This window comes from Harpia harpyja, chromosome 16, assembly GCF_026419915.1.
Source record: "Harpia harpyja isolate bHarHar1 chromosome 16, bHarHar1 primary haplotype, whole genome shotgun sequence".
In the NCBI taxonomy this organism is placed as follows: domain Eukaryota; kingdom Metazoa; phylum Chordata; class Aves; order Accipitriformes; family Accipitridae; genus Harpia; species Harpia harpyja.
This window is the reverse complement of record NC_068955.1, coordinates 25,850,113-25,864,143: the sequence shown is the minus strand read 5'-3', so window position 1 is coordinate 25,864,143 and position 14,031 is coordinate 25,850,113. Positions and strand designations below refer to the sequence as shown.

The 14,031-nt window shown below is 38.9% G+C and overlaps 1 protein-coding gene across 2 annotated transcripts in view; it reads right to left on the bottom strand.

The window, feature by feature from the left end:
* Positions 1 to 14,031, bottom strand: part of MPPED2 (metallophosphoesterase domain containing 2) — a 110,192-nt gene that overhangs the window by 42,997 nt on the left and 53,164 nt on the right. For both annotated transcript variants that reach the window (XM_052811784.1, XM_052811785.1), the window contains exon 4: positions 6,087 to 6,312. In XM_052811784.1, coding sequence (XP_052667744.1) covers positions 6,087 to 6,312 — 226 coding nt within the window. The remainder of the gene's footprint in view (positions 1 to 6,086; positions 6,313 to 14,031) is intronic.

Genomic DNA, 14,031 nt, shown 5'->3' with positions numbered 1-14,031 from the left:
AGCACAGCTCATGCTCATTCTGGCTCTTTGCTTTTTTGCGCAGCACCTACTGAACTCCAGGAAAATGGAGCAGTAATTAGAGACACAGAGCAGATTCCCACAATCATCTGTTTGGTACTGCTCTGAAGGAATTCAAATCCCTGTTTCCACACTAGGAAAGATTCAAAAGAGTTAGGAGAGCCACCATGTTATGTCTGTTTTAACTGGCTAGAATTCTACCCACAAATAGGCACAAATTGTGTCCTACACTAGTAATGAATACTCTAAAGCTCTTATTACTGCTGAAGTCAAGCCTGAAGGAAAGGTTAAGACTTCATTATCTGCCCCAGTGCCAGGATGCAGAACTTTTCAAAGAAGTAGCTAGGACAGGGTAGCATCATAGTATTAAAAATTACTTATATTTAGAATTACAAAAAGAAAGACAGTCAGTCAGACACTGCCAGAGAGTCAGACAGACAGTCAGAAAGCAAGCTAGCTAGCTTTTAAAAGTAAACAGGACAATTTTTTACTTAGAAGTGAATCTGGTATCAAGACGACTGAAGAAAAATCAGCGACATTCCCAACAAGGCAAAAAATGTAAACAAACCGCTGCAATTCTAGACTGAAGGGAATACATTCTTCGATCCTAAAACGAGAGACTTGAAGGACAAATGCCAAGAAAAATGAAACAGAAGCCTGCACCTTTAAACACAACCATGCTACAGTGCTGGTGTGTTTGTTTAACAAGCAGACAGAAGACTTCAGTCTTTGCCAGTATTTTTCTCAGTTGCTGACTTCTACCGCATAAACGCTGGAATTCCTGAAAAACTGGTACAATACCAACAGTCTTGTCCAGTCTCCCCCTGGTTTCCTCACTGCTAAATAGCAATGAAGAACTTTATTGCTGAGTAGCCCAATTTCTACTTCTCCCTTCTTTAGGCGCAAGCTAATTGCCAAGTAAGACTATGAAAATAAAAGAAATGAGATCCATTCCAACCCATCAGTATATCTGAATCCTATCATGTGAGTTGCCAATTGGTTTTCCAGTCCTCACGCTCAATATCTGCTGTTAATTTGCTTGCTATTTCAAGAACTTGAAGACTGTCAGCAAAATCCATGATGCATTACAAAACTTATAATTGAAAAGAAAAAAAACAACATCTGACGCTTTTCTGACAGGATAAACACGAAGTCTGAAAACACTGATCAGAAGAAGGGAGATGTAATAACTTAGAGCTACTTGTATTAAAATATGATTGCAAATGAAGCAATGAAAGAAAGAGAATTATAGAAATAAGTTCAAACTTTGCAAAACCATTCAATGAAACCCCCAAAATTTACACTGGGCTAAAAAGAAAAAATTGCACAAAATATTGTTTTTAAAGGAGATGACTGAACCTGTCTATATTTTCTTAAGGCTACATTATCTATGCCAATTAAAATTTTGCTTCTGAAAAAGAGTTAAGGCACTTCCTCTAGAGTTACTAAAAAAAGCAAATGAAAGCCTTGGCTTCGAAGAGGTGAGCGATAGTGAGCCGTTTGTTCTTGACCTCTGGATCACCCTACAGATCAAATTCTTGGACATAGGAAAAACCCACTAGTATTCATTAAAAGCAACTGGGAGGCCAGCTTTGTGCTTCTGTTCTTGAGACCTGAACAAGCTACAACTTGACAAATGTGCAGGATACTGCTGAACAATGCTGCTGTTCCTGTCAGAAGGGAAGAGCTTTATTCCCAGCCTCATTCAGGATGAATTGATTTTCATCACAATGATGCAGATCGCAGATTTCAGTCATTATTATAATCAATTTTAATCTTTTACATTTGTGCTTTTCAGTTATTTCCATAAAGTTGATTCTGTTAACCATTAAAATGTATTGATTTATATCAAATTAGCTTTTATATTAAACATTTTCTTCCCTCAAAAAGATTCATCTATCTATAGTTATCTAAACAAATATATATACTGAAAGTCTTGGGTCTTCAGTTTTACTTTTCATTCTGCTAGATATGGGTGGAATTCACCCATAGGTTTTAATAGTTAAAAATAATGTAAATGATTCTTTTATTCAATTATTTTATACTTATGGCTTGTGACATTTTTTGTGCAATTTTTATGGAAAACAAAATTTAAAATTCATAAATAAGCTTATTTCCTCATTATTCATGAAATTAACTACCATAAATTTCTGTGCACACAGAAGTTTATCAGTATACTTTTTCATTTTAGCTATTTTTTCTTTCAAGCAAATCAAAAAAGCTACCTATATAGCTGAACAGCAGAACAAAATAAAGCCAAGAGAAAAATATTCTCCCTGAACAATTGTTTCTGTCAAAACGTAGTTTAAACAAATTCTGGCTCCAGTTAACTGCAGTTCTCTGGTGGTTTGAATGCTTTTAAAGCTTCATTAGAAAACAGACATCGCTAGAATATTTGTATTCAAACATCTATAGCATACTATAGTAAATTCAGTCCTTAGCACGGATGAACAATTTCAAATATAATGTAAAAAGAAATACTTATTTTAAGATAACAACATTTGAATTTAAATAAAACTTATACATATTAACTTATACATATTCAGCACCCGAAGCTGCAGTAAAAACAGACTGTCTCTCCTTACCCTTTTACAGATACATCAGTATGAGTTATGCTTACGTAATCTTCACAAAGGGAGTTTTAAGATTTAAAAATTCATATATCCATTACTGTTTGTATTTTTTGTCCTGTTCAATAAGTAGCCTCAATCTCAAATTTCCAAAGGAGAAAATGTTTCCATTGGAATCTTTAAGACCTTTGACTGCATAAAGTATAAACTATCAATTATTTTTCCACCAAACAATCTAGGTTCATAGGGCAAAGTCAGAAGGAAAAGAAAGGAGGGAAGTGTTTTTGTGGATTATCTATAGACCAAATAGAGAATCTTCAGCCGTTTTGCTCCTTCAAGGTACATCAAAGAATCTCCTATTTAAGGTGTGAAAATGTCAGTTACATTCTCCACCTCTGAAAATGAGCAGAGCTCCAAGCGTGATTCACGTCCCACCCTTGGTCTTTTCCCTTTTAGGGGCTGATACTCTGTTTTCAACTCCCCTCCAGCTAATGCCATTTAATACTCTCAGAACCATCAGGCTAAATTCAAATTTTCTGCTCCTTAGAGGCTGTTGATATGCACCACCGCACATTCCAATTGCAAATACACATGAATGCTCCCGTGTATTCTAAGTTATTTTCTACATACAAATTCTACTAAATTGTAAGTTAGGAGGCACTACTTGAATTCTCTTGGGTCTTTAGAAAGCTTTCAGATGTACCATGAGTAATAACATGTAATGAATATGGACTGATATTTCTTTTCTGTAGTTACACTGAGTTGGCAATTTACATTTTCTAAATAGATAGATGACTTATAGCCAGTTTTCCCAGTCTTCTGGCAATTACTTCTTAGAAACCCCTGACAGGCTGAAACCTCCAGAATCACAGCTGTTATTCTTGGTTTGATCCCTCTTTTTAAATTAAAACCAGTAGCTTTATCAGCAAATGAGAATTTTTTCCCTCTGGAAATACTTACAAAAATGCACATAAATTGAACATGCCAACTTATCTCATTTTAGGGCTGGAGCATCTTCTGGGTTAATGACCAGTGTTCCACTTCTGTGACAGAACTAATTGGGGTAAGGAGGCCATAAATACATACAAAACCCCCACAAATTTTCTTCCTTTGGGGTAATCTGAAGATTTATTGTAGTAGAGTGAGATGTGATTGGAGGGGAAGGAGAAAAAAATTAAGTAGTGCTAACAGGCTTGTCTGATCATTCTGTCTCAGTTTCCAGGCACAGAACAGATTTGGAACAGATTTTTCCAGTATCTGATGTGACTTTGTGACTTTTCCTTCCTCTCAAAGACCAACTGAAATGCAGGAAACTGGCTGAATTTTCACATTTTCCAGGAACTGTTGGGGGGGGTGGGGGTGCAGCGCAGAGGAAGAACAGTATCTCTATCCTCCGAACACAGACTAGCTGATCTAAAAAGCTGTATTCAAAATGATAGCCTCAAGTCCACATCAACAGTTGCTCAAAACACGCTTTGACAACAGTTTTTCACAGCTGAACACAAATGAAACATCCTTCAAGAGAGAGGAGAAGTCTGCACTTGGTTGGAGCTCAGTGTGCCTTTCTAGCAATCTAGCTTTATTTCCCACTGATCACTAATTGGAAAAATACAGTTATCAGTGGATTATAGGGAGGAATAATTAAGATTTGTCTTCCATGACTAGGTCAGAATATGTATGCCATTCACTTGTTATGGTTAAAACTTGTTACTTGATGTGGCATCCCTTAATATTTCAGAACAAACATTCGAAATCCATGTGTATACCTGCAAAATGAAAGAACTTCTAAATGCAGCTGGAGGCCATTACGGATTCAGGAAGCAGAAGAGGGGAAAAAAAGATCACTACAACTTGCCAGTACATATAAACGTAAATGTGAAGGCATATCACAAGGTTCTCCATTTCAGAATATCAAGCTCCCTCTTCCCAAGACTTGGATTCTACGTTCTCCACATCTCTCCAGCACCTCTGTAGCAAGCTGAGTTCAGGTAACTTTGCCCCAAATAAATCTGAAAGATGCCTACGCTTTGTTATCATTGGATGCCTGCAGAATACAAGCCCTCTGAGTCTGAGACATAGCTACGAGAGAAGCTGAACACAATCTTAATCTCAGCATCTAACCCTCCAGCTCGCACAGCTGCTCACCTTGCAGCAAGTCTGAAATCCACCTCACAATACCCAAGGCCTTAACGTGCCCTGTGTTCTTCTGTGAGTTATATGCTGCTATACTAAAAAAATTACTTCGAAATGTCTTTAAGAGATGATTCCTAACCTGAATTAAGATAATCTTTCCCAATTAGCTGATACTGCAGGATTTAGAGTTCTGGGTTTTTTAGCTAAGCAATGTCAGGATGATGCTATCTAAAGGCTATGACTTAAATTAAAAAAATTAGTAGCTTAAGTCAAGAATGTGAGATAAAGAGCTAGATCACAGTTTTCTAGCCAGCACTAATGTACACATATGACAAAAAAAAAAAAAAAAAGCATTGTCAGAAGCATCAACATGTGCGTTGTTGTATGAATCACCAAGGTCTGCAGGCCAAGTGAACAGCCAATAGAGATAAGACGAAGGGGAAAATTTCTAATGTCTGTACAGGTTTGCCCCATTCTTTGGTTCAACCCCTGCCATTCCCCCTTCCTCTCCTACTTTCACCTTTAAAGCAAGCCTAACATCAAAAATGTAAATTATAAGCTTATAATAAACCCTTCTTATAGGTGTGCATAAATTAGCATCTAAGTACTTCAGCTGACAACTGAGAATGCCAAGTAGCACAATGATTATCACCATCACTGAAGTTCAAGTTTCTGGTAGAGCCTCAAAGGACTGTGGCTGTTGTTACCAAGAGAATTTAAAACAAGTGGTACCCAAGACTCCACAGAGGTATCAGGCATCACAATTAAACAACATGTAGAAAAAACAAGGAAGAGTCTCCTTAGTACAAAACCGGACAGCAATTTTTCCTGCATATGCCTGGTACAGGGGTGGAACGAGATCAGAACTGGTTTGGAATTTTGTTATCGCAACTCTACAAGCAAAAGAAAACAATGCCTAGAACTGATCAGAAGTAACGCTTAAAGCACCTGCTGCCTTGAACCTTGTGCTGTGGGGGTGTTAAATGCTACCATAGTAATCTATTAGCACAGCAGACAAATACCTAAATGGCATAGAATATAATGGAGCTTCCCTAATACGTACTAGATGCCGCTGCAGTTAATCCACAAGCACAGAGTGGATATTGAGTCCACAATTTTTAAAGCGCATTCAGCAGGCAGAATAGAAATAATTACAATTCCTTCTGTCTTATTTCACACACTTGGCTAAATATAGCCTATTTATCCACAAAAAAGATGTGGCAATTGTTTCAGGGTGGTTTACAGCTAAATTTGATACTGTTCTGCAGGGCAATGCAACAAAGTAGCTTCATGCATTTTCAACAGGAATGATTCCTGCTGTGGATCAAGTAATAAACAGCAAAGAAAGTTTAAATTGAGACTTACCATGGGGCACCGTATATTCGGAATCCTTTAACTGTTACCTCTGAATCTTGTAAGTAAATACTATTTGTCAGGAGTGACTGAACATTGTCAAAGTCCTCTGGTTTCAATTTGGACACAGAGGGAAAGCGGTAGTAATCTTGTTTAACAAGGTCTGCCATGAATTCCTTATCAAATGTCAGTTCATGATTCCCAGCAATCACTATTTTATATTCATATGGTAGGTTTCCTGAAATAACAAAAAAGAGGACTTAATTAGCACATTTTCCTCCCACACCAGCATTGCTGGCACAATAAGTAGACAGCTAGCAGTGACAGAATGAAATACCCAAGATCTGTGTGCATCTCCATGTTGAGCAAAAGTTATTAATGCTGCTCCTCTTCCATTGAATGGAACTGCGTTAGAATGTAAAGTAACACAAAGCAGTGTCATAATAAAAAGCGTGTACTGCAGAGTTAAACAAAACAAGCTGGTAGGCACCAAACCAGCTCCAAAGGTGGCATAAAGCACCATTGCTCCCTTGCTTTCAACTGATGACACACTGGTTTAGATTAGCCTAAGATGTGATACTTAGTCCTACCACTTAATTCATGGGACTGGGTCAGAGTCAGCAGTCCGAGCCCCAGTCCACACGAGTGACGTGCAGCGAGATACCCCGCGTGTCTGAGTGGGTGGGTGGACCAGAGACTGCAGTCTCTGCATGCCTCACAACTATGGTGTGAGGGTTCCAGGCATGGGGTACTGAATTAGGCTGCTGGTGCTGTTGTTTTTTAAATTATGCAGTTAATTGGATTAATTTGTATGGAATCCAAAGTGTTCAAGAAGGGGCACAGTTATTCCAGACCTAGCCTGTTCTTCGAAGCTCCAATTCACTTGCAATGAACTTTCACTTTATTATTATAATTCAGTTTATGGTAGTATCTCCTTTCAGTAAGACGTACACGTGTAGAAGAAACCATGAAACCCAAGCGAGTGAGACATCAGGTAGGAAAAAGGAAGTGTGGTTAATTCATTTACCGTGAGGGTCACAGATAAAGGGTAGAGGCTTGATCACCTCAAGTCAGGGCAACTATCTTCATTGTTTGGAACGAGGCATGGATCAAGCCCACGGAGCCAGATTTTTGGAGTTCAGAGACAGATTTTCAAACACTTGGTACCAACGACCAGTGCCAGATTTTCCAAATAAACATACTGGGTGCTAAGCTCCCTTAAAAATATGGTCCCATACTGTGGTGTCTTCACAGAAGTTATTTTACAAAATCTGTCCCACTGTAACTTGCCAAAAATCACACATAAGTTTGCGTCAAACCTAAACCACACTTAGAACTCCCTTCTACTGCCTTCACCATAAGCCTGATTTCCTAGTCTTATACCAAATCATTTATTTTGGTGTATATTTCTAATAATAATTTAGAAAAGTTTGGTGGGGTTTGTTTTGTTTTTTAATAAAGGCAGCAAAAAGTATGTGCAAATCTATGGGTCCATCTTCCAGTTCTGGTACTCCCAACATCTGCCTCAAGGAACACTGAATCGGATGCTATGTATTTCTCATGAATACAGTTCTCCTAAATAGACGTGGCTTTGCTAGTTTAAAACTTGTCTTTCAACTTTCAAAACCTTTTTGGTGGTTTGGTTTTTTTTTAAATATTAAGTTTCAAAGTAAAGTTGTAAGTATTTACAACAAGATTAACTTTCCCCTAAATAAGACTTAAGGGGAACCAGTCAAAACCCTCTGCTTTTCAATATTTACAGCACAGAAACATGAATTACACAAGATATATATATAGATATATAGATATATAAAACATCATCTTTGCAAAATTAGTTAATTCTGGAAAGAAAAACAAAAAGCTATAAATCCCCTGGAAAAAAAACAAGCAGACATCTTCATAAACACCTCACATCTGAACAAAATGCAGATCATACATATTCATAACTCTCTGCGGTGCTGCATTAGATTAAAAGCTGGGGGAGATGCAATAAATGCTCCTCTACAGTTTATGCCTCACTCTCTTCCCTCCCCTTCCCCATCTCTGCTACATGCTGCTCTGCAATTCATTTTTATTTAAAAACTCGATGTGGCAGGTACCTACAACTCCTGCTCTCTGTGACTCCTGGGCACAAGGCAAAATTGCTATTTTCTCCTCTCTCAGGAAACATAAAAGATACCACTGGCAGGAAATTTGATACACTTGTCATAACTATCAATCCCTGAAAACAAGCTAGATGTGATTAAATTCTCAGAGAAGTAGGATGGAGAAGTTAAATTCAGGTTTCTGCCAAGTTATCAACATTTGCCAGTTTTAGCAGAGAAAACTTCTCATCTTACTGGATAAATGTTCAGGTTTTACATTTTCCCCCATTTATTTTTATAGATTTGAAAATCAGCACATTTTGCTGGTATTATGTCCAATTAAGTCTGGAACATTTTGCTTGAAGTCAATGTTTTTTCATCTTGACACCTTAAAAAAGAGGGCTTAGTATGAAGACACACAGGACACAAAAAGACAAACCAGTGGTGGCATCAATGACTATTAAAACCTGTAAATGTAACATTATATGTGCTATATAAGCACCTGAAATCAGTAAGGAAAACCAAACAGTATTTACTGCAATTGGTGTCAAGACAGCCGCTGATTTTATTAAGACTATATAGAGAGAGGCTCCGCTTGGTCAGCTCCTGAGAACCTGGACACGGTCCCACCACTGATACCTAAGGACCAACACCAAGACTGAGGAATAAGGCACAACAGGCCCCAGAGGAGAAACCCCACGGGGACCCAAGTTCGGCAACATCTACCCGTCAGCTCTAGCTCAGCCGTCCTGCACACCCACAGCCTGCGAGCCGGAGAGTAACCAGTGCTGGCTGTGGATGTAACGACGGCAGACCCAGGTCCCCCATCCAGCAACGAGACGAGATGTGCTTCGCTCCGTATTTGTACGTACTTTAATATTTACCATAGGACGGGCACCAAGGTCTGACCAGGCTCCCCACCTAGCTCCCCGACTTTATAACAACCAGTCACATTCTGCTTTCCTTTTCCAGAGCTGGCTTGGGGGCCAGCAATGAGCAACACCACTCATCAAAATGCGAACACATCAAAAGCCAGGCCCAAGCAAAGGGGAACAGCAAGAGGAAGACTCATCCATTTCTTTCCTCTTCCCTGAGGAAAGACTATATAGCACTAATCACAGTAATAAATTACCTGCAATCAGATTAGCTATTTATTCATCGCATTCAGGTTTTCCCTTCCTGAAAAGCCCTGTGGCAGTGCACAACATTCATTCTCCCTGATACAATTTATGAAGTATTTTGGTGTGCTTTCTTTTGGCAGTCCTGCCCTTTGTCTATAATCTGCTAACCTTCTCTGTTTAATATGGAAGCATAAACAGTGACACGCAATCTCTTACTCCATGGTATTTTAGTTTCATCTTGACCAGATTAATCTCTGCATACCTACATCCACGCTATCTGTACAGAGACAGATGCTGTAGCACAATACAGAGGTTGAAAGGCACCTCCTCATTTTCCTTCACCAGATTCTTGTTAGCTACATTTAGTCTTTATTAGTCTAATTTCCTAACTATTAAATTTTCCATCACACATCAGTAATATTATTCACTCTAACTCATACTGTGAATCTGGAAAACAGAAAGAAGAATCACTTTCCAAACTAGGAAAAGAGTCTGATGTGTTTGCTGGGACAAGCATATCAGAAACCCCAATTATCAACTCCCAGGGTAATAATTGAGTTTACATTAAAAATATTTAAATGTTTAACAGGTGAGATCACAATCCTAAAACTACAGCTACTAAAAATTATTAGGGCACCAAGCCTGTGAATTAGAGTCACTTATACTGGAGTATTTGAAATCTTATATATTTCTGTGTATATATACACATACAGGGTGCATGTGTATCTTCAATATATATTTGTATTATTTCGTCTAAAGTGTTTCTCGACATCTGCCCTCAACAGTAGAGTAGCAAGGGCACAATGTAATCATTGATTAAGAAAATATTGCAATTAGACAAGTTGTTCTCTTCTGGAAGACAAAAGGTCAGTATCACTCTTGGTCAAATAAAAGCAAAGATAGTTAACTGTGCATAACTTGTAAATACTAAATTGTTTATAGTAAATACAGTAATCTGGGAGTCTCAGAAGATTTCTGTGACTTTTCATTTAACAAGTCAACCCTCAAGCTACAGTCCCACGTACCTTTGTCCCTCAAGCATTCATCCTCACTCCTGTGCCACCACGCCTCTTTGCCAACACGTGGATTTGGTGGCTGCAGAGCACAGCAGATCAGGAAACTGATCCGGCTGAAAACTGATGTAGCAAAAAAGGAATGAGGCTCTGTATACACCAGTAAGGCAGGACTTTTTACTGGCTGCAACCACTTATATCACTTTACAGTGTTAGCTGAACAACTGACTGACTTTTAATACACCTATTACATGGGACGAGGCAGGGAAACTGGGGGTGGGGGGTGGTTGTCGGGTCTTTTTAACCTATATAAGTAGGTGTTCCAGTGCTTAAGTTCACGTCAAGTACTTGATCCTAGGAGTCCTTAATCTGTTGAACAACCATTCCCGTTTTAATGGCATGCTTCATATGAGTACAATTTAGTCACACAACCCAAGTTCTGTAGAGCTGCCAGACATGAAAAGGAGTCTGACTGGCAATGAATGTTAACTGCTGAGTCCCTATAAAAATAGAAAATCATGTTATTTTTTGACTACTGTTACCTACAAAACCCACAGGGAAGTAGGGGAATAAGAAATAATGTGATACTAGCTGTCTGTATAGTGGTAGAAACCTGTATTTACACACAAACGTTATGCAAGTGCCTTTGCTGTGAAGCTCTGAATATGCGTACGCATGCATTAACTATTCAAACCACACAACGCTTCCATGAAACGTGAAGTGTTTTCATGCCCATTTCATAGCCTCAAAGGCCCTTTGGCCATATGTTGAGAAATGGGCTGAGAAACCTTGAAGTACAAATCGTAGTCCCTTCAAAAAGAGGGAAAATCTGTACAAGCGAGATGCCTCTGCAAGTGAATCACCTCCAATTTATGGTGTATCATATATGCTTCCAAAGTGCCAAACCGGTCATGGAGCATTCACCTATTACCAACCACGTACACGTCCAGAGATAAACACTGAAAGAGCAGATTTTGTGTCGTTCCTATGGCCTTCCAGTCCCCACAGCAGCACCGGTTGCTATCAGCTGCCAGGCCACAGCTCCCCAAGCTGCCCACCGATGGGCAACCAGCAGAACCTGCTACTGTTCAGCAGCTCTGTAACTCTTCATAAAGGTTTCTCATGGAAAGCCCACTGCATCTCAGGACCACAGTTACTCTCTCTTCCCAGCATTTACGGCACAATCGCAACATACACAGACCCCTTTCAGCTTTTTAAAAGAAAGACAGAGATCTCAAAGGCTCTGATTTCTCCTTTGGCAGCAACAAATGAGTGAGACTGTGCAAGTACAGCTATATAGACTCGAGCTTTCAAATGGTAAGTTGGACTTCTCTCACCAACAATCAACTGCAAGTACTGAGATACAAAACTGGGTAGGAAAAACAAACATCTTTTCTAGGGTGAGATTGACTGACTGTGAAAATATTCTGGCTGTTTTAATCAACCAGCCTTCACAAAAAGTCCTCAATGGAATAGCTAAAACTGATGTCAACCAACATACTGGCTGAAAACATAAACCCATGAATTTCTATACATTTTACTTCTCTGTGTCTAGAAATCTACAGAATGAAACAATTAAAATCAAAAAAGCAGGCAAATAAAAGACAGAACATGCACAAAATCAGAACACGCTTCTAAAGAAGTACAAATAACTGAAGTACAAGATCTCTCAAAATCTTCTTGATGAAAAGTATTCCACCAGCTTTTTAAACTATCATCGGTTCAGATGCCGCCTTTCCCCCCCCCCCCCCCAAAAGAAAATTTTGGAGAAGGAAAAACAAAGGCAAAACACACATGGGCAACAGCAACAGCAGATGAATGAAAGTTTAACTGTTTTGCCTTTATGCAAAGAAAACATTAGACCACAGCACAGGGAGATGCAAAGGCTGAGACCCTTGAATTCCTGTGATAAATCTAAAGCTTGTACATTAAAGCTCCTCTTTGTTGAAAACGCTGTTAGACACAACAAAACAGAAATGTTAGGTAAGTGCAAGCTCTGCCTCTGACCTTTCACTCTGTAACCGTCAGGCTTCATTAATTTTCACAAGGCCTGACAGCTCTAGCGTTAATACTCACACTTGCGGATCGAGCCACACAGCAGGTTCAGACTGCTACCTTCTCCTCTGAAACTCATGCATTAGGATTTCTTCCATGCTGGCAATGGAAAACCAAGTCTAAGAAACATTAAACACAAAAAACTACGTTACAATAATGCCAAGGTTGAGTCATAAACCCATGAAAGCAAGGAAGTATTGAGTGAATCTTGCCTCAGCACCTGTAATTCAGCTAGGTAGTGGTAGTGCCAAGGTATTCAGCAAACACGGTCCTCTCCAAGTGACCGCAGGTACAGGCACTACTTAACCTATATGGGCACTTAGGAGAAGTCCGATACTGCAGAATCAGCGGTACCTAATACCAAGTGCTTCCAATCCTTCTCTCTCCCAGAGGTAAACGTAGTGAATTTTGCACAACACTGGGCCACAACATCACCAAGTGCAGTATGAGCCCTACAACAGGGCCATGTACACTGCAGAACCTAGTTAACTATGGATCTGATTTAACCATGCTCTGCATTGGTAACAATTCCTTGCTTTTATGTATTTATGTCCCAACCATAACATTATTCTAATGTAACTGTTTGTGATTAATATCCTTCTCCTCTCTGTTGAAAGAGAAAATGTAGCACAACATAAGCGACAAATCTTTTGTTTCACTTCAGTGTTCCACGGCTTCCTTAGCATTATTCTGAGATAACTTGTGTTGGGTTTTGATCTCAAAGTTGTTTTGAATTTCACTGGGCTACTGTTATTGAAACATTTTTTCTTGAAACATGGAAAGCTTCACTAAAGTTTAATCAATTAATACATGACATTTATTTGTTTTGAAACAGGCAGAATCTGAAGTTTTTGTTTAGTCTAACCTCAAAAACAAAAAAGCCTCCAGATTTTGCAGCTCGCAGCACTGCCAACTTTAGGTGTAAAAAGTCCCCCAAATTGACTTTAAAATTATGAAGTCTGAAACAGAAGCAGCACAGATTGCTTCCTAGTCCCTGGAAAGGCTTTCTTTTCAGGCTTGTAATTATGTAACCTAAAAGACAGAGCTTTCAAGAGGAAAAAAAAAAAAAATCACCTAACTTAAAATCAAAAAAGCTGACAGCTATGAAGTTTCCCTTTAAAATTTAACGAATTCTGAAAACAATACCCTCCCTGGAAATCACAATAGCCTTATTTTCTCTTTCATTTAAAAAAATGCTTCTTGCGGAAATGGTAGTTCCTGCTATGCTTCTCTTTCCCATAGCAAAGCAATACAAAAAGGACTACCACGACTGCATAGGTGCTATGTGAACACTGTCAAAGAGATCCTTTAAATGAAATAGCATTCACTTGGGAAAATATATAAGGTTTTCAGGCAAGAACATCTTTTGTCTGGCAGAGCTGAAGGGTGTTCCTCTAAACAGAATTACCCTGTATCTACACTTACAGTGAGATTTGCATCTAACCCCCTGTAGTTTAAGGTCTATAGAGCATGTATACTGCAAATACATAGAAATATGTTGTATTTTGTCCAACAGAATTTTACATTTTCTCTTGTGACCAAGATCTTAATGTACCAGGACTGACAAGTCTTAGACCGATTTCAGCTCGGTGTGGTTTCAAATGGCTCAGATCTTGAACTCAGCAAGGCTAAGAATGGGAACATAAACTCTCCCTTCACAGTGCCAGTGGGGCTAAGTAGAAAT